At 46.5% G+C, this 26,241-nt stretch overlaps 2 protein-coding genes across 2 annotated transcripts in view; one reads left to right on the top strand and one right to left on the bottom strand.

Annotated features, from left to right (window-relative positions):
- The window catches only part of LOC125686433 (uncharacterized), a 247,675-nt gene that overhangs the window by 184,715 nt on the left and 36,719 nt on the right, over positions 1–26,241 (top strand). The window lies entirely within an intron of this gene.
- The window catches only part of LOC125686417 (uncharacterized), a 191,417-nt gene continuing 177,597 nt past the window's right edge, over positions 12,422–26,241 (bottom strand). The window contains exon 6 of the mRNA XM_048930384.1: positions 12,422–14,364. Coding sequence (XP_048786341.1) covers positions 13,247–14,364 — 1,118 coding nt within the window. The 3' untranslated portion in view covers positions 12,422–13,246. The remainder of the gene's footprint in view (positions 14,365–26,241) is intronic.

Here is a 26,241-nt window from a genome sequence, read left to right on the forward strand (position 1 = left end):
CAAATAAGTCTAGCGAAGGAGGTGAAGGAGATGATGAAATTTTGGTGAGCCCTCCTAACTAAAGACGATGAATCTTCCTTCTTACGTGCACGATCAAAAATCTCAGCTGTTAGAGGCAGACGCTCTCCGGCTCAAGTAAGGAATAATACACCGCGAATTACCTTATGGTATTACCTACGTGACCATGGAGAAGACATGGGGAAGTGGCACGGTCAACCTACTCCTGTACTATGAGCCCGGGTGAAAGAATTACAAGGCAGATCTACCACCAGTGCAGTTGCTCCAGTTACCACAGGTAATGAATAGAGGGGCCCTGCCCTCAGTCGGGGGGGGAAAGGGATAATAGAGTATATTGGACTGTGTGGATTCGATGGCCTGGCACATCAGAACCACTGAAATATAAGGCCCTGGTGGACACTGGTGCACAGTGCACTCTGATGCCCTCGAGTCACCAAGGGACAGAATCAATCCATATTTCTGGAGTGACCGGGGGCTCTCAAGAATTGACTGTGTTGGAGGCCGAGATAAGCCTCACTGGTAAGGACTGGCAAAAACATCCTATTGTGACGGGCCCAGGGGCTCCATGTATACTAGGTATTGATTATCTCAGAAGGGGGCATTTCAAGGATCCTAAGGGGTTTCGATGGGTCTTTGGAATAGCTGCTGTGGACACAGACAACATTAAGCAGCTGTCTGTTTTGCCTGGCCTCTCAGAAGATCCATCTGTTGTGGGGCTGCTGCGAGTAAAAGAGCAACAGGTACCAATTGCTACAAAAGTGGTGCACAGGCGTCAGTACCGCACCAACAGGGATTCTTTGCTCCCCATTCATAAGTTAATTCGTCAACTAGAGAGCCAGGGAGTGATCAGCAAAACTCACTCGCCTTTTAACAGCCCCATATGGCCAGTGCGTAAAGCCAGTGGAGAATGGAGGCTGACGGTGGACTACCGTGGCCTGAATGAAGTCACACCCCCACTGAGTGCTGCTGTGCCGGACATGTTAGAACTCCAGTATGAACTGGAATCAAAAGCGGCCAAGTGGTATGCCACCATTGACATTGCTAATGCCTTCTTTTCCATCCCTTTGGCCAAAGAATGTAAGCCACAGTTTGCTTTCACATGGAGGGGCTTTCAGTATACCTGGAACCGTTTGCCCCAGGGGTGGAAACACAGCCCGACCATTTGCCATGGGTTGATTCAAACTGTATTGGAACAGGGCAGCGCTCCTGAGCACCTGCAGTACATTGATGACATCATTGTGTGGGGCGATACAGCACAAGAAGTCTTCACAAAAGGAGAGAGGATGATCCAAATTCTTCTGAGTGCTGGTTTTGCTATTAAGCGAAGCAAAGTGAAAGGACCTGCCCAGGAGATTCAGTTCCTAGGTATAAAGTGGCAAGATGGCCGTCGTCACATTCCGACAGATGTGATCGACAAAATCACTGCCATGTCTCCACCCACTAGCAAAAGAGAGACACAATCTTTTCTGGGTGCAGTGGGCTTTTGGAGAATGCATGTTCCAAACTACAGCCTCATTGTAAGCCCCCTTTATTATGTGGCGCGAATGAGAAATGAGTTTACATGGGGCCCTGAGCAGCAGCAGGCTTTTGAACAGATTAAACAGGAGATAGCCCGTGCCGTGGCCCTAGGACCAGTACGGACGGGACAGGGTATAAAGAACATCCTCTACACTGCTGCTGGAGAGAACGGTCCCACTTGGAGTTTGTGGCAAAGAGCCTCAGGAGAGACACGAGGCCGACCCCTGGGATTCTGGAGTCGGGCATACAGAGGGTCTGAAGAGCACTACACTCCAACTGAGAAGGAGATCTTAGCTGCATATGAGGGGGTTCGGGCTGCTTCCGAAGTAGTCGGTACTGAAACACAGCTCCTTCTGGCACCTCGACTGCCAGTGCTGAACTGGATGTTTAAAGGAAAGGTTCCCTCCACCCATCATGCTACTGATGCCACTTGGAGTAAGTGGATTGCACTGATTACACAAAGAGCACGGATGGGGAACCTCAGCCATCCAGGAATCCTAGAAGTCATCATGGACTGGCCTGAAGGTAAAAAGTTTGGAACACCACCAGGAGAAGAAGTATCACGTGCTAAACAAGCCCCACCATACAATGAACTACCAGAGAATGAAAAGAAATATGCCCTGTTCACAGATGGATCGTGTCGTATTGTGGGAAAGCATCGCAGATGGAAATCTGCTGTGTGGAGCCCCACACGACAAGTTGCAGAGGCCACTGAAGGGAAAGCCGAATCAAGCCAATTTGCAGAGGTAAAGGCTGTCCAACTGGCCTTAGATGTCGCTGAACGGGAGAGGTGGCCAATGCTCTATCTTTACACTGACTCATGGATGGTAGCAAATGCCTTATGGGGGTGGTTACAGCAGTGGGAGCAAAATAACTGGCAAAGAAGTGGTAAACCTATTTGGGCTGCTGAACTGTGGAAAGACATTGCTGCCCGAACAAAGACTATAGTTGTAAAGGTGCGCCATGTAGATGCTCATGTGCCCAAGAGTCGAGCTACTGAAGAACAGCAAAATAACCATCAGGTAGACCGAGCTGCCAGAATTGAGGTAGCTCAAATAGACCTGGACTGGCAGAACAAGGGTGAATTATTTCTGGCTCGGTGGGCCCATGAGATCTCAGGTCATCAAGGGAGAGATGCAACATACAAATGGGCTAGAGACCGAGGGGTGGACTTAACTATGGATGCCATTGCACAGGTTATTCATAACTGTGAAACATGTGCCATCATCAAACAAGCCAAGAGGATGAAACCTCTCTGGGAGGAAGGGCGATGGCAAAAGTACAAATATGGGGAGGCATGGCAGGTTGATTATATCACCTTGCCACGATCTTGCAATGGTAAGCATTATGTGCTTACTATGGTGGAGGCAACCACTGGGTGGCTTGAAACATATGCAGTACCCCATGCTACCGCCCGAAACACCATACTGGGTCTCGAGAAACAAGTCCTGTGGCGACATGGCACCCCAGAAAGGATTGAGTCAGATAATGGGACTCATTTCAAAAATTCTCTTGTAAAAACTTGGGGCAAAGATCATGGCATTGAGTGGATTTACCATATTCCCTATCATGCACCAGCCTCTGGTAAAATTGAACGATACAATGGATTGTTAAAAACGATGCTAAAAGCACTGGGTGGCGGAACATTTAAGCACTGGGAGAAGCATTTGGCAGAAGCCACCTGGTTAGTCAATACCAGAGGATCTATTAATCGTGATGGTCCTAATCAATCCAGTTCCCTACATACCGTAGAGGGAGATAAAGTCCCTGTTGTACATGTAAAGAACATGTTAGGAAAGGCAGTTTGGGTTCTTCCAGCTTCTGGAAAGGGCAAACCTCTCCGTGGTACAGTTTTTGCCCAGGGACCAGGATCCACTTGGTGGGTAATGCAGAAGAATGGGGATGTCCAGTGTGTACCACAAGGAAACTTGATGCCGGGGGAGTGCAGTTACTAATTCTATGTATATGTATATAGCCATGTGTGCATTTTAATCATTTTTTGTTTGTTTGTATATATGTATATATATTTTAAGCATGATGTAACGATGTAGAATAAGGGGTGGAATGTCATGGTTCTATGTTTTTTTGTTTTTGTTTTTTTTTTCTTTGTTTTTGGGTTTCAGTATTCCACATCAAAACATCATGTAGTGTACGGGGCATTAAAGTGTCACTGCCCCAATTCCAAGTACCTATCCCTGTACATTACAGAAGTCACGGGATCTGGCCCTTCCGGGTGGGGGGGGCGCTCTCTTGCTGCCTTGCAGTGGGTGCTGGAGGGTGCTTTCCTAGCCGTTCCAAGCTTTTCAGGTTTGAATCGGTCCCGGGAACTCTCTCTCTCTCATCTTGTCTGATTTATTAATCTCAATTGCAATTAAATTGTATCTATTGTGTTATCTTGTATTCCAATATTATAGTAAAATAAGTTTTCCTCCATAGATTGTTGTCGCTGTTCTTTTCCTCCCTTCCTTCCTTCCCATTTTTGTGGGACTGGGGTGGGGGGGGGGAGGGCAGAGGCCTGTCGCCCCTGTCACGGACATAGATTGTTCTGGTCAAATCCGTGACAGCTAGTCATGGAACTGGGCCGTAAACTGTTGGCTGCTCCTCTGCTCCACCTGCGACGCTCACTGCGCAGCCCCTGCCCTCCGCCCTGTCCATGTTGCCTGCTGTTGCGTCTCTGCAGCCTGTGTGACTTGGTTGAAAACAATAATGGACCTGCATATATTTCTAAGGTTACACTAACTTTCTTCCAAGAATGGGGGGTTAGACATATTACAGGCATTCCTCATTCTCCCACTAGACAAGCTATCATTGTGCCTACTCATCTAACATTGAAATCTATTCTTAATAAACAAAAACGGGAATACGGGAGACACACCACAAGAAATATTATGGACTGGCCCTGCGTGGATTCCAGCACGATACGTTCAGCCTCATCTCAAGGCAGAAAATAGCATCCAGCCTTTATAATGACTGGAATTGTGTGCTTCTTATTTATTGGTATTGCTTTGTAACTTGTTATATTGCAAATAAGTAGCAGTAGTAGTGGTATGATATAGTGGGTGATTTTCCTGTGTTATCAGTATATTCTCAAGAATTAGAGTTATTAGGCGCTACCTAGTTTGTAGTGTTCTTTTATTTTAGTAGTAGATTGAATGTGAATTAAACAGGATTTAATGTTACCAGTGCTGTAATCTACGGGAATAGCTCTTTTAATGTATTAGTAACGCTTGGTTATGATGCTATCAACCTATCAACTAGTTTTTTCTTGATTTGCAAAGACAAAACCTGGAAAGGAATCCCAGGCAAAGGGATGACCCTGTATTATAGAATGATTAACTCTCTTTCATCCCACTAATCAGGATTTGTAAAATATGACCACGCAAAAAACTTCTTTAAAGAAAGGGTTGTTAAGCACTTGGAATAGGCTCCCCAGGGAAGTGGTTGAGTCACCATCCCTTGTGGGAATACAAGAAAGACTATTCAGAGCAGAAGCTGTGGAGCAAGATAAACAGCATGAGCAAGCAAGGCTGAGAACCAAGGACACCTCCAGAAGAGAAAAACAAAGTCAAGTAAGCTGCCTGATGGCTGCGTGATGATGACCCTGATTGGAGGGAGTGCATGGCTACGAATGACTCATGACCCTGATTGGATAGGCGCCTGTGGGAGTGCATGGCTACGAATGACTCATGACCCTGATTGGATAGGCGCCTGCATGCACAGTTAACGAGTGTTTGTGGAACGTTTTGTTGACATGTAAAGGCAAGTAGGAAAGTTACAAGAGAAAACTTGTGAATGTATATAAGGGATGTAACAAATGATGTGAATCGTTCACATATGAGTCCGTGCATCAGACGCTGCAAATGGTGCCCACCATGTAGGGCAAATTACGCCGAGGCTGAGCAAGCCCAGTCCGGCAGCGCCGCCCGATTGAACTACGGAGATTGTTCAGCACGTGCCTGCACTGTTCTGCAGGACAGAAGGTGAGCAGTCGGGAACTATGGGGAGTTCACTAATGAAGGAGCAACAAGTAAATATCAAAGGATTACAGATAATTTTAAAGCTTCAGAATTGACCTGTATCTGCTCAGCATTAGCTACTTTTCTTAAAAGGAAAGGATAAGCAAAAATGTCCCTGAGTTTCCGAAAACTGGGTTTCCTTTTCACGGGGAGCTTTGGGACAAAATTGGCACAAAACTCTGGGAGGCTTCTACCACTAAATACAAAACTGCTGCTAAACTTTTACCTGTTTGGGGCCAAATATCGGAAGCGCTCAAACAAATCCGACAAGGAAGGGCAAATTCTTCCGACTGTTCCCCATTGCCCTCTCCCGTCGCTGTCCCTCGGCCCGGGAAGCAGCTCCTGCACGGACCCGATCCGTGACTCCAACCCCACCCCCGGCGTGGGAGAAGAGAAATCGTGGTCCCCGGAGATCACCACCGCCGCTGCTGCGAGGCGCCCGCAGTCCGCTCCGGAGTGTCCCTGTCCCGCGGCTGCCCTCCGCTTCCCCCCTGTCGCCCACTGCGCCGCCTCCGCTCTCCGTCCCTCCCCCGCCGCTCCCCGCTCCACTTCTTCCGCCCGCATGTAATTTGGTCAAAGACAAGGATAGACCGGAACCAGAGGATCTTTTTGATCCGGAGGACAAACTGGACTTTTACCCTCCTGATGATAATTTAAAAGGGACGGGAAGGAAAAATTTTGTTGCTTCTACAGTGTAATACAGTGCTTTAGAGCAATTGCGGAAAAGAAGCAATATTGCGGGGTGATGCTAATTCGTTGCAAGCCTTTCCCGTGATGTATCGTGCAAATCAGCCCCCCGGCAGGAATCCCTGCCTTATGAGGCAGTGAAGGAGCTAAGGAAGTCGGTGATGTGGGAATCAAATGTTTCTGCATTAGAATTGTATAATATTATTTTTATTTTATGATCTCCGCTATCATAGTTATTTTTGGGAGTCCCTCTACTTAATTTGGGGAAGATCTCTGATAAGTTTACATCACTATCGTATAGACGAACCTTCCCAGGAACACACTCTGTATATAGGTGTATATATGTATATTTTGTCATACACACTGCAAGAATATCCTGCACGAGAGCAAACCAGAGAACTAGTCACGGCATGCCCGAGGAAGCGCCTGAAGAAACATTGGGAAGGCCTGACATCATCCCCCAGTGCTCTTTGTTTAACGATGATGACTTTAAAGAAAATCACCATATCAATAGGACAAGGAGAGCACCGAGACATCTTGGAAACAACAGGATGACTACTGACTGGCACCAGATAACAAATAAATTAACAAGTAAATAGCAAATATAAACCTTCTGATAAGATTGTGAACCTGGAGTACCCAGCCATTGGGGAAACAGGGGAGGGGGAAGGCAACGGGGAGAAAACAGGGTATAAAGGCTGTCATGATGTGTGCATAGGCGCGCTCCTGCTTGCGGGACGCCCGCCATTGCAATCGTGAATAAATTCTGCTTTTATCAGAGATACCGTCCTGACAAAATTACTTGGATATTTCCAACAATTTGGGGGCTCGTCCGGGATTATTATCGCCTCTTTGGGAGTTTCCCTACTGCCCTGCACAGGATAGGTGCACCCCGCTGATTTCAGCGGTCCTGTCTGGGTGGTGAGGTGATTACTTGGTACGGCCGATAAGAAACCGAGACTGTTACATAAAGGACGGGCTCTGTGAAAGCCAAGGGGCAGGTAGGCACGGGTGTGGGTGTTGGCCATTGCGACCCGGTAACTTCGTGCACGGACCAAGGTAAGGGGATTTAACTCTTTCCTTGGGGGTTGGTTGAGACTCTTGAGTCTGTGTGACTGAGACGCGCTGTCAGTGCGAAGCGAGTGCTGAGTCCCGGCCTGCGGTTCCGCTGTCCTGCAAGGGGCACAGCCAGGGACGGACGAAGCGGCTGTGTTGGTGAAAGGAACAGTCTCAGGAGGGAACTGTTGGTGTGCGGTACCCTGTGCACTTGACGAAGTGCCAGCAGTACACCCCTATTAATCCGAGATAGGAGTCTAGTACTCCTGAGGGATTGGGCCCAAAATCCGAGAATCAGGGTGTGGTAACCTGTGAGCTGGGGAGTTCACAGTAGCATTCTGGAGGGATGGGTAATAGGAGTTCCTGAGAGCAGGGGAAAAAGGTCCCCGGAATGGTGCCTAGAGATAGCCAGCCCCTTGGGAGAAGTGTTTCAAAATTGGAAAATAATCCCAAAACTAGGAAAAGAACAGGGAAAAGATGTTTAAATACTGTATACAGTAGAGAGCCACTACAGGGAAAATCATTATTTTGACCAAAATAGGAGTCTGAAGAAAATTGGGCCTATCAGACTTTATATTTATATGCAAACAGTAAGACTTCTTTTCTGAAAAAGAATTGGCTGAGGTTGCTTAATGAGTGCAAGAAGTAAAGAAATGTGCCTCACGAGGAGTCCAAGTTCAAAGGAAATAGGAAAGAGAAGCAGAAAGATCATAAATGGGATCCCTTAGATAACTTCCCTCCCATTTTTCAATTTCTAAAGCAGTGCAATTTCTAAAGCAGCAGTGACCTCTCCAGAGGAGGATAGTGGGTGCTGCTGATCTGTGCAGGGTCCTGGAGAGAGGATGCGCTCTCAATTACTGAGGGAATTGGTGTAATGCGAATGGGACCTGGATAGTTTTCCTTTCTCTAATACTAACCTTACTAATACTTCACTTTGTCCTCTTAAGGCAGTCTTAGGTAAAAGGGAAATAGGGTATGGTAATGCCTGCTGTTTTTACTAGAAGAGAAGTTAGGAGTTGCAAGAAGAATTCCTTAACTGAGGATCCTATAAGTGTAGCAGAACAATTAGATCAATTTCTAGGGCCTAATTTGTACTCATGGATGGAAATTATGTTTATCATTGATATGTTGTTAATTGGAGAAGGAGGTTGGCAGCTATGCAAGTGTGGAAAATGAATACAGAGGGAAGGTTGAGCTCTGGAGGAAGGCACAGAGAGAGGAAGGATCCTGAGGATAAATTGTACTGATTATTGTCACTGTCTTTGTGATTGTTAAATGTTCATGTCCTGAAGGTGTTGTGTTATGTTGTGTACGAGTCTGTTATGGAACAAGGGGTGTCTAAAGTGATACGAGAAGATCCCCTGGGTTGTATTTTGGCTCACTGGAGAAACATTGTTGGTGAGCCAGGGGGAATATTGAATAAGAAACCAGCAACGTAAATGGAGTAATGGGACCAGTTGTATAATTGAGTATCCTAATCATGAGACCAAGTGCTGGGTGTTTGTGGAAGTTGAGGAATTGTGTTGTTTGATTTGTGGATTTTGAAGGCACTGGGAGAAACTGTCTTAATGGTATGTGGAAATGCAGTTGCTAATGGTATGTGGAAATGCAATTTTTAATGGTATGAGGAAATGCAGTTGTTAACAGTATGTGGAGATGCAATTGTTAATGGTATGTGGAAATTAAGTGGAAATGCAATTTTAATGGTTTGTGGAAATTATGTGGAAATGCAGTTTTTAATGGTATGCGGAATTGCAATTGTTAATGGTATGTGGAATTGCAGTTGAGGGTACAAATAGTGGAATTGTGGAAAAACAAACAAACAAAAAAAATGGCAAAAAGGTTAAGGAAAACAGTGAGTTTGGGATATTAGAGTTGGGCTGGCAGGAGAACACATCCCCGCACACACCCCCCCACTGCAGCTTGTAAGAACAACTTGGAGTGGGAGAAAGAGCTGGGGGCTGGAGCCTCCCATTGTAATGTGAAGGGTGCAGTGCTTGTGAATGGGGATGGGACGGACATTGGAAGTGAGAATAGCCGTCATCTGCAGAGAGCTGGGGAAACCCAATATCCCAGTGTGAGCTCTGGAAGCCTGGGGAGATGAGGGGGTGAAACTGAAATATAATGTTAGTAATGGCTGTGATTATGAAAGTTTGGAAAGTGAAAAGGGTTTGGGAAAAACAAGCTGAGGAAGGCAAAGTTGAGCAAAGTTAACAGGGATGTCCCTTACCTAGAAGAAGAGGTAAGGGGAGCCTGGAAGGACTCAGGGAGAGTTCCAACCCGCCAGGACCGAAAGCAGCAGGGGAAGCAGGGTAAAGAGGTTTATTTTCTGGTACCTCTGGGTGCCTCTTACTCTGTGCTACATCAAGAACTATTACCCGTAGATGATTTTTGTAATAGTTGTAGCAGCTACTGGCAAGAGAAGTTTGCTTTTTTTTTTGGACCAATTAAATACAGGCTAGGAGAACAAGTAGGAATATATAAATTCTTGTACATGCCAGGTTCTCCAAAACCATTATTGGGGCATGACATGTTAGAACAGTTGAATGTAGAGATTAAATTCAGTAGAGACAATTGGAGCTACTTGTCAAGCAAGACCAGTGGACTGAAAATTTTAAGTCTGACTTTAACACAAACTGGGAAAAGCAATGTTGTACTCCCAGAAGTTACATAAATCCTAAGTTGGGTATACACAGGATTGCAGGCATCAGGGATGCCTGGCAGAATCAAAAATGCAGCCCAATGAAAGTTAAGTTAAAGATGGGAGCCAGCCCAACCAGGGTAAAGCAATGCCCTTTGAGGATACAAGATTGTAGGAGGATAAAGGAAATAAAAACAGCTTTTTGGATTTTGGATTACTAATTGGATAGAAATCCAAATACAACACCCAATCTCGCAAACGAAAACTTGGATGGCAAGAGCTATAGTTTGGTACAAGGTTTGAGGGCAATTAATAGAAAAGTTGAATATATACAACTCATGGTGTATATCTTTATTAACCAAGTTAAGGAATAAGTAGGTGGGGTTTACCATTCTGGACTTGAAGTACACCTTTTTCAGCCTGGTTTTGCCAAAGAAAGTCTAAAATCATTTGCCTTTGAATAGGAAAACTCAAATATGGAGAGAAGAAAAAAAATAATAATTAAAAGTAATAATAATAATAATTCAGTTAACCTGCACAGTGTTACCCAGGGTTGTGAGAACAGCCCAGTGATTTTTGAGAACTGGTCAACTCGTGAGCCTGAGATTTGGGTTCACCATCTCACAGTGGAACTTTACTGCAGTACATGGATGCTACAGTAACAAAGGACTGTGTACAATGGACTGTGAGCTTGCTGAATTTCTTGATTGAAATGGCTATCAAGTTTCTCAACAGAAAGCACAACTGATCAAAAAGAAGGAAGCAATTTGCTGAACACCCAGAACGCCAATGCAGAGCTGCCTCCAAGCCAGCAATGTGCGACTGCATGGAGACTGTCTGTGCCAGCTGGTCAGACCTACAGGAGGAACCCTTGGACAATGCTGAGGAGTCCTGGATTCATCGACGGAAGCAGTTTTGTGAAGACAAGGAAACCGTAAGGCAGGACATGCAGTAACTGCTACTGACTAGGTAACTGAAGCAAAACCATTACCGGGGGGGACTTCCACTCAGAAGGCTGAAATAATTGCCTTGACAAGAACCTTAAATATATGGATGGATGCTGAATATGCTTTTGGGGTGGTACCCACTCGTGGTACCATCTGGAAAGAGCAAGGATTGCTTACACACAAGGAAAACAAATTCAGCATGATGTAAATCTACCAAAGAACATCATGGCTGTTATACATTGTAAAGAACATCCGAAGAGTGACACTGTACAGGAAACTGGAAATATGATGGTGGATCAGGTGGCAAAACAGGCAGCTGAAAAAAAAGAAATTGGAGAACTGGCTTTAAGTCCAGACGGTAAACTTGAAATATCTGAACCTTAGTCAGAACCTATAAGGTACTCTAGAAAGGATATGAATCTAATGAATGAAGGGAAGAGAGCAAGCTGACAGATGGGTGCATACCCAGATGGACACACTGTTGTGCCCGTTAGTATTTTATAGAATTTGGTTTTAAGGTGTCAACGGTTTACGGGCAGGTCCAGCCCAGTTCCGTGACCAGCAGGGCAGAGGGATCTGCGGATCCGCGCCTCTGGGAAAGGGGGAAGCAGGGGACCCCAAAATACTTGAAAACAACAGCACTAATCTGAGGTGGAACAAATGTTTTTACTAAATATAGTATTAGTAAAATACAATGAGAGAGAGAGAGAGCCTGTTTGAAATGTATAGACCTCACCACAATGCTGAGGTGAGAAGTGCAGTCCAGTTGAGTGACTGAAGAAAAGAAGGCGAAGTGCAGATGGCGAAGCGCAGACAGCGAAGAGCAGGCAAAGAAGAGAAATCAGGTGACCTTGCATGGAGTTATATCCCCTTGCTGACCGCAAAGCCTCCTGGGGAAATGTAGTTCTTCTCCGTCGGACGAACATTCGGCAGATATCAAACCCCACCCCCAGTGCATTACATGATGTTATGGTGTGGAATACTGATGACCAAAAATCATAAAACCATGACATTCCACGCCTTATTCTACATCACTACATCATGCTTAACACATGGGATTACAGACTTCACTCCCCCAACATCAAATTCCCTTGTGGTACACACTGAACATTCCCGTTTTTCTGCATCACCTACCAGGTGGACCCAGGTCCCTGGGCAAAGACAGTTCCGCGAAGAGGTTTGCCCTTCCAAGAAGCGGGATAAACCCAAACTGCTTTTCCTAACATGCTCTTCACATGTACTACAGGGACCTTATCTCCCTCTACAATATGTAGGGAGCTGGATTGGGTAGGACCATCTCGACTGATTGATCCTCTGGTGTTAACCAGCCAGGTGGCTTCTGCCAAATGCTTCTCCCAGTGTTTAGATGTTCCACCACCCATTGCTTTTAACATGGTTTTTAACAACCCGTTGTAGCGATCGATCTTACCAGAGGCTGGTGCACGATAGGGGTGTCACGGAGTTGATCAGATCAATCTATGTCCGTGACAGGGGCGACAGGCCTCTGCCCTCCCCCCCCCACCCCAGTCCCACAAAAATGGGAAGGAAGGAAGGGAGGAAAAGAGCAGCGGCAACAATCTATGGAGGAAAACTTATTTTACTATAATATCGGAATACAAAATAACACAATATATACAATTTAGTTGGAATTGAGATTAATAAACCAGACAAGATGAGAGAGAGAGAGTTCCCGGGACCGATTCAAACCTGAAAAGCTTGGAACGGCCAGGAAAGCACCCTCCAGCACCCACTGCCAGGCAGCAAGAGAGCGCCCCCCCCCACCCGGAAGGGCCAGATCCCGTGACTGCTGTAATGTACAGGGATAGGTAGCTGGGATTGGGCAGTGACACTTTAATGCCCCGTACACTACATGATGTTTTGATGTGGAATACTGAAACCCAAAAACAAAAAAACAAAAACAAAAAACATAGAACCATGACATTCCACCCCTTATTCTACATCGTTACATCATGCTTAAAATATATATACATATATACAAACAAACAAAAAGTGATTAAAATGCACACATGGCTATGTACATATACATAGAATTAGTAACTGCACTCCCCCGGCATCAAGTTTCCTTGTGGTACACATTGGACATCCCCATTCTTCTGCATTACCCACCAAGTGGATCCTGGTCCCTGGGCAAAAACTGTACCACGGAGAGGTTTGCCCTTTCCAGAAGCTGGAAGAACCCAAACTGCCTTTCCTAACATGTTCTTTACATGTACAACAGGGACTTTATCTCCCTCTATGGTATGTAGGGAACTGGATTGGTTAGGACCATCACGATTGATAGATCCTCTGGTATTGACCAACCAGGTGGCTTCTGCCAAATGCTTCTCCCAGTGCTTAAATGTTTAGCCACCCAGTGCTTTTAGCATCGTTTTTAACAATCCATTGTATCGTTCAATTTTACCAGAGGCTGGTGCATGATAGGGAATATGGTAAATCCACTCAATGCCATGATCTTTGGCCCAAGTATTTACAAGAGAATTTTTGAAATGAGTCCCATTATCTGACTCAATCCTTTCTGGAGTGCCGTGTCGCCACAGGACTTGTTTCTCGAGACCCAGTATGGTGTTTCGGGCGGTAGCATGGGGTACTGCATATGTTTCAAGCCACCCAGTGGTTGCCTCCACCATAGTAAGCACATAATGCTTACCATTGCGAGATCGTGGCAAGGTGATATAATCAACCTGCCATGCCTCCCCATATTTGTACTTTTGCCATCGCCCTTCTTCCCACAGAGGTTTCATCCTCTTGGCTTGTTTGATGATGGCACATGTTTCACAGTTATGAATAACCTGTGCAATGGCATCCATAGTTAAGTCCACCCCTCGGTCTCTAGCCCATTTGTATGTTGCATCTCTCCCTTGATGACCTGAGGTCTCATGGGCCCACCGAGCCAGAAATAATTCACCCTTGTTCTGCCAGTCCAGGTCTATTTGAGCCACCTCAATTCTGGCAGCTCGATCTACCTGATGGTTATTTTGCTGTTCTTCAGTAGCCCGACTCTTGGGCACATGAGCATCTACATGGCGCACCTTTACAATCATATTCTTTATTCGGGCAGCAATGTCTTTCCACAGTTCAGCAGCCCAAATAGGTTTACACCTTCTTTGCCAGTTATTTTGCTCCCACTGCTGTAACCACCCCCATAAGGCATTTGCTACCATCCATGAGTCAGTGTAAAGATAGAGCATTGGCCACCTCTCCCGTTCAGCGACATCTAAGGCCAGTTGGACAGCCTTTACCTCTGCAAATTGGCTTGATTCGCCTTTCCCTTCAGTGGCCTCTGCAACTTGTCGTGTGGGGCTCCACACAGCAGATTTCCATCTGCGATGCTTTCCCACAATACGACACGATCCATCTGTGAACAGGGCATATTTCTTTTCATTCTCTGGTAGTTCATTGTATGGTGGGGCTTCTTTAGCACGTGATACTTCTTCTCCCGGTGGTGTTCCAAACTTTTTACCTTCAGGCCAGTCCATGATGATCTCTAGGATTCCTGGACGGCTGAGGTTCCCCATCCGCGCTCGCTGTGTAATCAACGCAATCCACTTGCTCCAGGTGGCATCAGTAGCATGATGGGTGGAGGGAACCTTTCCTTTAAACATCCAGTTCAGCACTGGCAGTCGAGGTGCCAGAAGGAGCTGTGTTTCAGTACCGACTACTTCGGAAGCAGCCCGAACCCCTTCATAAGCGGCTAAGATCTCCTTCTCAGTTGGAGTGTAGTGCTCTTCAGACCCTCTGTATGCCCGACTCCAGAATCCCAGGGGTCGGCCTCGTGTCTCTCCTGAGGCTCTCTGCCACAAACTCCAAGTGGGACCGTTCTCTCCAGCAGCAGTGTAGAGGATGTTCTTTATACCCTGTCCCGTCCGCACTGGCCCTAGGGCCACGGCACGGGCTATCTCCTGTTTAATCTGTTCAAAAGCCTGCTGCTGCTCAGGGCCCCATGTAAACTCATTTCTCATTCGCGTCACATAATAAAGGGGGCTTACAATGAGGCTGTAGTTTGGAACATGCATTCTCCAAAAGCCCACTGCACCCAGAAAAGATTGTGTCTCTCTTTTGCTAGTGGGTGGAGACATAGCAGTGATTTTGTTGATCACGTCTGTCGGGATGTGACGACGGCCATCTTGCCACTTTATACCTAGGAATTGAATCTCCTGGGCAGGTCCTTTCACTTTGCTTCGCTTAATAGCAAAACCAGCACTCAGAAGAATTTGGATCATTCTCTCTCCTTTTGTGAAGACTTCTTCTGCTGTATCGCCCCACACAATGATGTCATCAATGTACTGCAGGTGCTCAGGAGCACTGCCCTGTTCCAATACAGTTTGGATCAACCCATGGCAAATGGTCGGGCTGTGTTTCCACCCCTGGGGCAAACGGTTCCAGGTATACTGAATGCCCCTCCATGTGAAAGCAAATTGTGGCTTACATTCTTTGGCCAAAGGAATGGAAAAGAAGGCATTAGCAATGTCAATGGTGGCATACCATTTGGCCGCTTTTGACTCCAGTTCGTATTGGAGTTCTAACATGTCCGGCACAGCAGCACTCAGTGGGGGTGTGACTTCATTCAGGCCACGGTAGTCCACCGTCAGCCTCCATTCTCCACTGGCTTTACGCACTGGCCATATGGGGCTGTTAAAAGGTGAGTGAGTTTTGCTGATCACTCCCTGGCTCTCTAGTTGACGAATTAACTTATGAATGGGGAGCAAAGAATCCCTGTTGGTGCGGTACTGCCGCCTGTGCACCGTTTTTGTAGCAATCGGTACCTGTTGCTCTTTTACTCGCAGCAGCCCCACAACAGACGGATCTTCTGACAGGCCAGGCAAAACAGACAGCTGCTTAATGTTGTCTGCATCCACAGCAGCTATTCCAAAGGCCCACCGATACCCCTTAGGATCCTTGAAATGCCCCCTTCTCAGATAATCAATACCTAGTATACATGGAGCCCCTGGGCCCGTCACAATAGGATGGTTTTGCCAGTCCTTACCAGTGAGGCTTATCTCAGCCTCCAACACAGTCAATTCTTGAGAGCCCCCGGTCACTCCAGAAATATGGATTGATTCTGTCCCTTGGTGACTCGAGGGCATCAGAGTGCATTGTGCACCAGTGTCCACCAGGGCCTTATATTTCAGTGGTTCTGATGTGCCAGGCCATCGAATCCACACAGTCCAATATACTCTATTATCCCTTTCCCCCCCCTGACTGAGGGCAGGGCCCCCCTATTCATTACCTGTGGTAACTGGAGCAACTGCACTGGTGGTTGATCTGCTTTGTAATTCTTTCACCCGGGCTCGTAGTACAGGAGTAGGTTGACCGTGCCACTTTCCCATGTCTTCTCCATGGTCACGTAGGTAATACCATAAGGTAACTCGCGGTGTATTATTCCTTACTTGAGCCGGAGAGCGTTTGCTTCTAACAGCTGAGATCTTTGATGGTGCACGTGAGAAGGAAGGAAGGTGGGCTCGGATCATCTCCTTCATCTCCTTCATCTCCTTCATTAGACTCTTTTGATTATCCTGATCTTCATCAAGCATCTCTGATACTGTTACAGGTTTGTCACGGTTAATCAGTTGAGACATTTGCTGCCGCGTTTCATTCAGTTGGTCCGTCACTTTTGAGATAGCGGCTACAGCAGCATGAATGGGGGATAGCAACTGCTGATAGTTTTGGAGCGTAAGAATTAATTCATAAACTAAGGGCGTTCTCTGTTGTTCCTGGTATCTGTCACACGCTGACGTTAGTGTAGCGGCATATTTGTCCGGCGCTGTTGTCACGAGTTTCTGCCATATCTCAGGCGTCGTCCTCACTCTTTCAGGGTCGCGGTTTTGGTGTGGTTGGTTAGGAACAAAGTTAGGGTCATACAACATTTCCACCACGCCTATTTCCCTCAAATACTGGATTCCCTTTTCCACTGTATCCCATTTTTTCATCGCAATCTTCAAGCCATTTTTGAAGGGATACTTTTCCTTCACGGCTATTAACACTCGTTCCCAGAGGGAGGCAGCCTCATCTGAACATCGACTAATTCCTCTATCAATAGCTGGGTCTCTGGCAATGGCGCCTAGCTGGCGAGCTTCATTACCATCCAGAGACAAGCTATGGGCCCCACTGTCCCAACAGCGAACCAACCAGGAAACAATACTTTCATTCAGGTGCCGTGTAAACTCCTTTCTTGAACCTTGGATTTCAGTCATCTTTAGAGGCCGGCGAGTAGTAATAGAGACTTCCTCTTCATCACTCTCTTCTGCATGTCTCTTAGTTTTCGCTTTTGCCTTTCGCGATGGTGGTGGTTCTGAGGAGGGCCCCTCGCCTGGATCTTCCTCCTCCTCCTCCTCCTCTTCTCTTTTTCGTTCAAGACGCGAAGACACTCGTTTCCATTTCTTGCCCTCCACAGGAGCAACCGGTATTGTTACTGGTGTCTCCTTTGATTGATTAGATTTGACTTGGGGATTTTCCCCTTTGGCTTGAACCTCAGCTCGGAAACTCTCTCTCTCCCGAATGGTATTATATAGGGCACGGTAAGCACAAGCCAAACCCCAAATAAGTTGTACCTCCTTAGATTTATGTAAGCCGCATAGTCCCTGACTCAAATACTGGCTTAATTTCTCGGGATCCCACAGGTGTTCAAGAGTAAAATCCCATGACACTGCGGGTCCCCATGCTTCTAAAACCTTTCCTAAACCTCTCCATATTCCCTGCCAATCATCATTCTCTAGTTTTGGAGGAGACTCCTTCCCCTTATTACGAATGCATAGGAATACATTCAGGAAAATTGATGACATGCACACGCACACCAACATGAGTATTAGTTCAGGAGTCAAAAAACGTTTGACAAACCGAGAAGAAAACCCAGAGACTGGTCTGAACATCGTGTTGTTTGTAAAATTAGCTATTCCATTTGGGATGTAGTTGTATGTGAAATTACCCATTCCTTCTGAGATGTAGTTGTTTGTGAAATTAGCCATTCCTTCTGGGATGTAGATGTCAAAGTTCAAATCATACCACATTGCAAATAGGTAAAACATAGGTGTCTCCATCAGTGCCCTTAGGTAGTTATATATGAATGCAATTCCACAACACGTAAGTATGAGATGGATTATTGGCCAGTAGGTTGTGACTAACACCATTGCTTTAAATCCTTTACCCAGCACCCCCACGATAACGAGTGGGTTCATCGCTGGTGCTTGCTAAAAAAGGGTTAATGAATTGAAGCTAACAAGAGGAGGGAAAAAAAAACAAAAAAAGGAAAAAAAAAAAGAGGCACTACTCAGACTAAGTAGTGCTCAAAGTTTACAAATATCCCAGAACACTGGCAGTACGCCTAATCTTTCAAGGTCAGGTTTTCCAGTACAGAAACCTGAACTACTGATAATGCTCCCTAACGAAGCTCTCTAAGAGCAGAGAGAAAAAAAGATTCGTTCTAAAAACTAAAAAGCAGTCGTGCCCCACGTTGGGCGCCAAAAATCTGTCACGGAGTTGATCAGATCAATCTATGTCCGTGACAGGGGCGACAGGCCTCTGCCCTCCCCCCCCCACCCCAGTCCCACAAAAATGGGAAGGAAGGAAGGGAGGAAAAGAGCAGCGGCAACAATCTATGGAGGAAAACTTATTTTACTATAATATCGGAATACAAAATAACACAATATATACAATTTAGTTGGAATTGAGATTAATAAACCAGACAAGATGAGAGAGAGAGAGTTCCCGGGACCGATTCAAACCTGAAAAGCTTGGAACGGCCAGGAAAGCACCCTCCAGCACCCACTGCCAGGCAGCAAGAGAGCGCCCCCCCCCACCCGGAAGGGCCAGATCCCGTGACTGCTGTAATGTACAGGGATAGGTAGCTGGGATTGGGCAGTGACACTTTAATGCCCCGTACACTACATGATGTTTTGATGTGGAATACTGAAACCCAAAAACAAAAAAACAAAAACAAAAAACATAGAACCATGACAAGGGGATATGATAAATCCACTCGATGCCATGTTCTCTGGCCCAAGTATCCACAAGTGAATTTTTAAAATGAGTCCCATTATCTGACTCAATTCTTTCCGGGGTGCCATGTCGCCACAGGATTTGCCTCTCCAGACCTAATATGGTGTTTCGGGTGGTAGCATGGGGTACTGCATATGTTTCAGGCCACCCGGTTGTTGCCTCCACCGTGGTGAGCACATAATGCTTACCATTGCGAGATCGTGGCAAGGTTATATAATCAACCTGCCGTGCCTCCCCATATTTGTACTTTTGCCATCGCCCTTCCTCCCAGAGAGGTTTCATCCTCTTGGCTTGTTTAATTGTGGCGCATGTATCACAGTCATGAATGATTTGTATAATGGCATCCATAGTTAAGTCCACCCCTCGGTCTCTGGCCCATTTGTATGTTGCATCTCTCCCTTAATGACCTGAGGTCTCATGGGCCCACAGAGCTAAAAATAACTCACCCTTGTTATTCCAGTCCAGGTCTATTTGAGCCACCTCAATTCTGGCAGCTCGGTCTACCTGATGGTTATTTCGCTTATCTTCTATAGCTCTACTCTGGGGCACATGAGCATCTACATGACGCACCTTTATAATCATATTTTTTGTTCGGGTAGCAATGTCTTTCCATAGGTCAGCAGCCCAAATAGGCTTGCCCTTTCTTTGCCAGTTATTTTGCTCCCACTGCTGTAACCACCCCCATAAGGCATTTGCTACCATCCATGAGTCAGTGTAAAGATAAAGCATTGGCCACCTCTCCCGTTCAGCAACATCTAAGGCCAGTTGGACAGCCTTTACCTCTGCAAATTGGCTCGATTCTCCTTTCCCTTCGGTGGCCTCTGCAACTTGTCGTGTGGGGCTCCACACAGCAGATTTCCATCTGAGATGCTTCCCCACAATACGACATGATCCATCTGTGAACAGGGCATATTTCTTTTCGTTCTCTGGTGATTCATTGTATGGTGGGGCTTCTTTAGCACGAGATACCTCTTCTGCTGGTGGTGTTCCAAGCTTTTTACCTTCAGGCCAGTCCATGATGACCTCTAGGATTCCTGGATGGCTGAGGTTCCCCATCCGTGCTCGTTGTGTAATCAACGCAATCCACTTACTCCAAGTGGCATCAGTAGCATGATGGGTGGAAGGAACGTTACCCTTGAACATCCAGTTCAGCACTGGCAGTCGAGGTGCCAGAAGAAGCTGTGTTTCAGTACCGACTACTTCAGAAGCAGCCCGAACCCCCTCATACGCGGCTAAAATCTCCTTTTCAGTTGGTGAGTAGCCCTCTTCTGACTCCCTGTAGGCTCGACTCCAGAATCCCAGGGGTCGACCTCGTGTCTCTCCTGAGGCTCTTTGCCACAAACTCCAAGTGGGGCCTTTCTCTCCAGCAGCAGTGTAGAGGATGTTCTTCACATCCTGTTCCATCCGTACTGGCCCCAGGGCCACAGCACAGGCTATCTCTTGTGTAATCTGCTCAAAAGCCTGCTGCTGCTCTGGACTCCATGTAAACTCATTCTTCATTCGTGTCACCTGATAAAGTGGCTTACAATGAGGCTGTAGTTTGGAACATGCATTCTCCAAAAGCCCACTGCACCCAGAAAAGATTGTGTCTCTCTTTTGCTAGTGGGTGGAGACATAGAAGTGATTTTGTCGATCACATCTGTCGGGATGTGACGACGGCCATCGTGCCACTTTATACCTAGGAACTGAATCTCCTGGGCAGGTCCTTTCACTTTGCTTCGCTTAATAGCGAAACGAGCACGGAGAATGATCTGGAGTATTTTCTCTCCTTTCTCAAAAACTTCCTTTGCTGTGTTGCCCCACACAATGATGTCGTCAATGTACTGTAAGTGCTCAGGAGCACCTCCCTGTTCCAGTGCAGCTTGGATCAACCCATGACAAATGGTTGGACTACGTTTCCACGCCTGGGGCAAAGGATTCCAGGTATACTGAATGCCCCTCCATGAGAAAGCAAACTGTGGCCTAGATTCTTTGGCCAAAGGAATGGAGAAAAAGGTGTTAGCAATGTCAGTGGTGGCATACCACTTAGCTGCTTTTGACTCCAGTTCGTATTGGAGTTCTGTTACGGTTCTATGTTTTTTGTTTTTCTTTTTTGTTTTTTGTTTTTGGGTTTCAGTATTCCACATCAAAACATCATGTAGTGTACGGGGCATTGAAGTGTCACTGCCCCAATTCCAAGTACCTATCCCTGTACATTACAGCAGTCACGGGATCTGGCCCTTCCGGGTGGGGGGGGCGCTCTCTTGCTGCCTTGCAGTGGGTGCTGGAGGGTGCTTTCCTAGCCGTTCCAAGCTTTTCAGGTTTGAATCGGTCCCAAAAACTCTCTCTCTCTTATCTTGTCTGATTTATTAATCTCAATTTCAATTAAATTGTAGATATTGTGTTATCTTGTATTCCAATATTATAGTAAAATAAGTTTTCCTCCATAGATTGTTGCCGCTGCTCTTTTCCTCCCTTCCTTCCTTCCCATTTTTGTGGGACTGGGGTGGGGGGGGGAGGGCAGAGGCCTGTCGCCCCTGTCACGGACATAGATTGATCTGGTCAACTCCGTGACAGATTTTTGGCGCCCAACGTGGGGCTCACTGCTTTTTAGCTTTTTGAACGAATTTCTTTTTCTCTCTGCTCTTAGAGAGCTTCGTTAGGGAGCATTATCAGTAGTTCAGGTTTCTGTGCTGGAAAACCTGACCTTGAAAGATTAGGCGTACTGCCAGTGTTCTGGGATATTTGTAAACTTTGAGCACTACTTTGTCTGGGTAGTGCCTTTTTTTTCTTTTTTTTTTCCCTCCTCTTGTTAGCTTCAATTCATTAACCCCTTTTTAGCAAGCACCAGTGATGAACACACTCGTTATCCTGGGGTTGCTGGGTAAAGGATTTAAAGCAATGGTGTTACTCACAACCTAATGGCCAATAATCCATCTCACACTTACGTGTTGTGGAATTCCATTCATATATAACTACCTAAGGGCACTGATGGAGACACCTATGTTTTACCTACTTGCAATGTGGTATGATTTGAACTTTGACATCTACATCCCAGAAGGAATGGCTAATTTCACAAACAGCTACATCCCAAATGGAATAGCTAATTTTACAAACAACACAATGTTCAGACCAGTCTCTGGGTTTTCTTCTCGGTTTGTCAAACGTTTTACGAGTCTTGAATTAATACTCATGTTGTTGTTGTTGTTCGTGTCATCAATTCTCCTGAATGTACTCCAACGCATTCGTAATAAGGAGTCTTCTCCAAAACTAGAGAATGATGACTGGCAGGGAATATGGAGAGGTTTAGGAAGGGTCTTAGAAGCATGGGGACCTGCAGTGTCATGGGATTTTACTCTTGAACACCTGTGGGATCCTGAGAAACTATGCCAGTATTTGAGTCAGGGACTATGCGGCTTACATAAATCTAAGGAGGTACAACTTATTTGGGGTTTGGCTTGTGCTTACCGTGCCCTATATAATACCATTCTGGAGAGAGAGAGTTTCCGAGCTGAGGTTCAAGCCAAAGGGGAAAATCCCCAAGTCAAATCTAATCAATCACAGGAGACACCAGTAAAAATACCAGTTGCTCCTGTGGAGGGCAAGAAATGGAAATGAGTGTCTTCGCGTCTTGAACGAAAAAGAGAAGAAGAGAAGGAGGAGGAGGAAGATCCAGGCGAGGGCCCCTCCTCAGAACCACCACCATCGCGAAAGGCAAAAGGAGAAACTAAAAGACGTGCAGAAGAGAGTGATGAAGAGGAAGTCTCTATTACTACTCGCCAGCCTCTAAAGATGACTGAAATCCAAGGTTCAAGAAAGGAGTTCACACGGCGCCCAAATGAAAGTCTTATTTCCTGGTTGGTTCGCTGTTGGGACAGTGGGGCCCATAGCTTGTCTCTGGATGGTAATGAAGCTCGCCAACTAGGTGCCATTGCCAGAGATCCAGCTATTGATAGAGGAATTAGTCGATGTTCGGATAAGGCTGCCTCCCTCTGGGAACGAGTGTTAACAGCCGTGAAGGAAAAGTATCCCTTCAAAAATGGCTTGAAGATTGCAATGAAAAAATGGGATACAGTTGAAAAGGGTATCCAGTATTTGAGGGAAATAGGTGTGGTGGAAATGTTGTATGACCCTGACTTTGTTCCTAACCACCCACACCAAAACCGCGACCCTGAAAAAGTCAGGACAACGCCTGAGATATGGCAGAAAATCGTGACAACAGCACCGGACAAATATGCCTCTACACTAATGTCAGCGTGTGACAGATTCAACGAACAACAGAGAATGCCCTTAGTTTATGAATTAATTGTTACGCTCCAAAACTACGAACAATTGCTGTCCCCAATTCATGCTGCCGTTGCTGCTATATCAAGAATGATGACGGAGCAAGTGTCTCAACTGATTAACCGTGACAAACCTGTAGCAGTATCAGAAACGCTTGATGAAGATCAAAATAATCAAAAGAGTCTAATGAAGGAGATCAAGGAGATGAAGGAGATGATCCGAGCCCACCTAAATAAAGACGTTGAACCTTCCTTCTCACGTGCACCATCAAAGATCTCAGCTGTCAGAAGCAAACGCTCTCCAGATCAAGTAAGGGGTAATACACCGCGAATTGCCTTATGGTATTACCTACGTGACCATGGAGAAGACATGGGGAAGTGGCACGGTCAACCTACTCCTGTACTACGAGCCCGGGTGAAAGAATTACAAAGCAGATCAACCACCAGTGCAGTTGCTCCAGTTACCACAGGTAATGAATAGAGGGGCCCTGCCCTCAGTCAGGAGGGGGAAAGGGATAATAGAGTATATTGGACTGTGTGGATTCGATGGCCTGGCACATCAGAACCACTGAAATATAAGGCACTGGTGGACACTGGTGCACAGTGCACTCTGGTGCCCTCGAGTCACCAAGGGACAGAATCAATCCATATTTCTGGAGTGACGGGGGGCTTTCAAGAGTTGACTGTGTTGGAGGCTGAGATAAGCCACACTGGTAAGGACTGGCAAAAACATCCTATTGTGACGGGCCCAGGGGCTCCATGTATACTAGGCATTGATTATCTCAGAAGGGGGCATTTCAAGGATCCTAAGGGGTATCGATGGGCCTTTGGAATAGCTGCTGTGGATATAGACAACATTAAGCAGCTGTCTGTTTTGCCTGGCCTCTCAGAAGATCCATCTGTTGTGGGGCTGCTGCGAGTCAAAGAGCAACAGGTACCGATCGCTACAAAAGTGGTGCACAGGCGTCAGTACCGCACCAACAGGGATTCTTTGCTCCCCATTCATAAGTTAATTCGTCAGCTAGAGAGCCAGGGAGTGATCAGCAAAACTCACTCACCTTTTAACAGCCCCATATGGCCAGTGCGTAAAGCCAGTGGAGAATGGAGGCTGACGGTGGACTACCGTGGCCTGAATGAAGTCACACCCCCACTGAGTGCTGCTGTGCCGGACATGTTAGAACTCCAGTATGAACTGGAGTCAAAAGCAGCCAAATGGTATGCCACCACTGACATTGCTAATGCCTTCTTTTCCATTCCTTTGGAAAAAGAATGTAAGACACAGTTTGCTTTCACCTGGAGGGGCATTCAGTATACTTGGAACCGTTTGCCCCAGGGGTGGAAACACAGCCTGACCATTTGCCATGGGTTGATCCAAACTGTACTGGAACAGGGCAGTGCTCCTGAGCACCTGCAGTACATTGATGACATCATTGTGTGGGGCGATACAGCAGAAGAAGTCTTTACAAAAGGAGAGCGAGTGATCCAATTCTTCTGAGTGCTGGTTTTGCTGTTAAGCGAAGCAAAGTGAAAGGACCTGCCCAGGAGATTCAGTTCCTAGGTATAAAGTGGCAAGATGACCGTCGCCACATCCCGACAGATGTGATCGACAAAATCACTGCTATGTCTCCACCCACTAGCAAAAGAGAGACACAATCTTTTCTGGGTGCAGTGGGCTTTTGGAGAATGCATGTTCCAAACTACAGCCTCATTGTAAGCCCCCTTTATTATGTGACGCGAATTAGAAATGAGTTTACATGGGGCCCTGAGCAGCAGCAGGCTTTTGAACAGATTAAACTGGAGATAGCCCGTGCCGTGGCCCTAGGGCCAGTACGGACGGGACAGGGTATAAAGAACATCCTCTACACTGCTGCTGGAGAGAACGGTCCCACTTGGAGTTTGTGGCAAAGAGCCTCAGGAGAGACACGAGGCCGACCCCTGGGATTCTGGAGTGAGGCGTACAGAGGGTCTGAAGAGCGCTACACTCAAACTGAGAAGGAGATCCTAGCTGCATATGAGGGGGTTCGGGCTGCTTCCGAAGTAGTCGGTACTGAAACACAGCTCCTTCTGGCACCTCGACTGCCAGTGCTGAACTGGATGTTTAAAGGAAAGGTTCCCTCCACCCATCATGCTACTGATGCCACTTGGAGTAAGTGGATTGCACTGATTACACAACGAGCACGGATGGGGAACCTCAGCCGTCCAGGAATCCTAGAGGTTATCATGGACTGGCCTGAAGGTAAAAAGTTTGGAACACCACCAGGAGAAGAAGTATCACGTGCTAAAGAAGCCCCACCATACAATGAACTACCAGAGAATGAAAAGAAATATGCCCTGTTCACAGATGTATCGTGTCGTATTGTGGGAAAACATTGCAGATGGAAATCTGCTGTGTGGAGCCCCACACGACAAGTGGCAGAGGCCACTGAAGGGAAAGGCGAATCAAGCCTATTTGCAGAGGTAAAGGCTGTCCAACTGGCCTTAGATGTTGCTGAACGGGAGAGGTGGCCAATGCTCTATCTTTACACTGACTCATGGATGGTAGCGAATGCCTTATGGGGGTGGTTACATCAGTGGGATCAAAATAACTGGCAAAGAAGGGGTAAACCTATTTGGGCTGCTGAACTGTGGAAAGACATTGCTGCCCGAACAAAGACTATAGTTGTAAAGGTGCGCCATGTAGATGCTCATGTGCCCAAAAGTCGGGCTACTGAAGAACAGCAAAACAACCATCAGGTAGACCGAGCTACCAGAATTGAGGTGGCTCAAATAGACCTGGACTGGCAGAACAAGGGTGAATTATTTCTGGCTCGGTGGGCCCATGAGACCTCAGGTCATCAAGGGAGAGATGCAACATACAAATGGGCTAGAGACCGAGGGGTGGACTTAACTATGGATGCCATTGCACAGGTTATTCATAACTGTGAAACATGTGCCATCATCAAACAAGCCAAGAGGATGAAACCTCTCTGGGAGGAAGGGCGATGGCAAAAGTACAAATATGGGGAGGCATGGCAGGTTGATTATATCACTTTGCCAAGATCTCGCAATGGTAAGCATTATGTGCTTACTATGGTGGAGGCAAC

Source organism: Lagopus muta, chromosome W (assembly GCF_023343835.1).
Source record: "Lagopus muta isolate bLagMut1 chromosome W, bLagMut1 primary, whole genome shotgun sequence".
NCBI lineage: Eukaryota > Metazoa > Chordata > Aves > Galliformes > Phasianidae > Lagopus > Lagopus muta.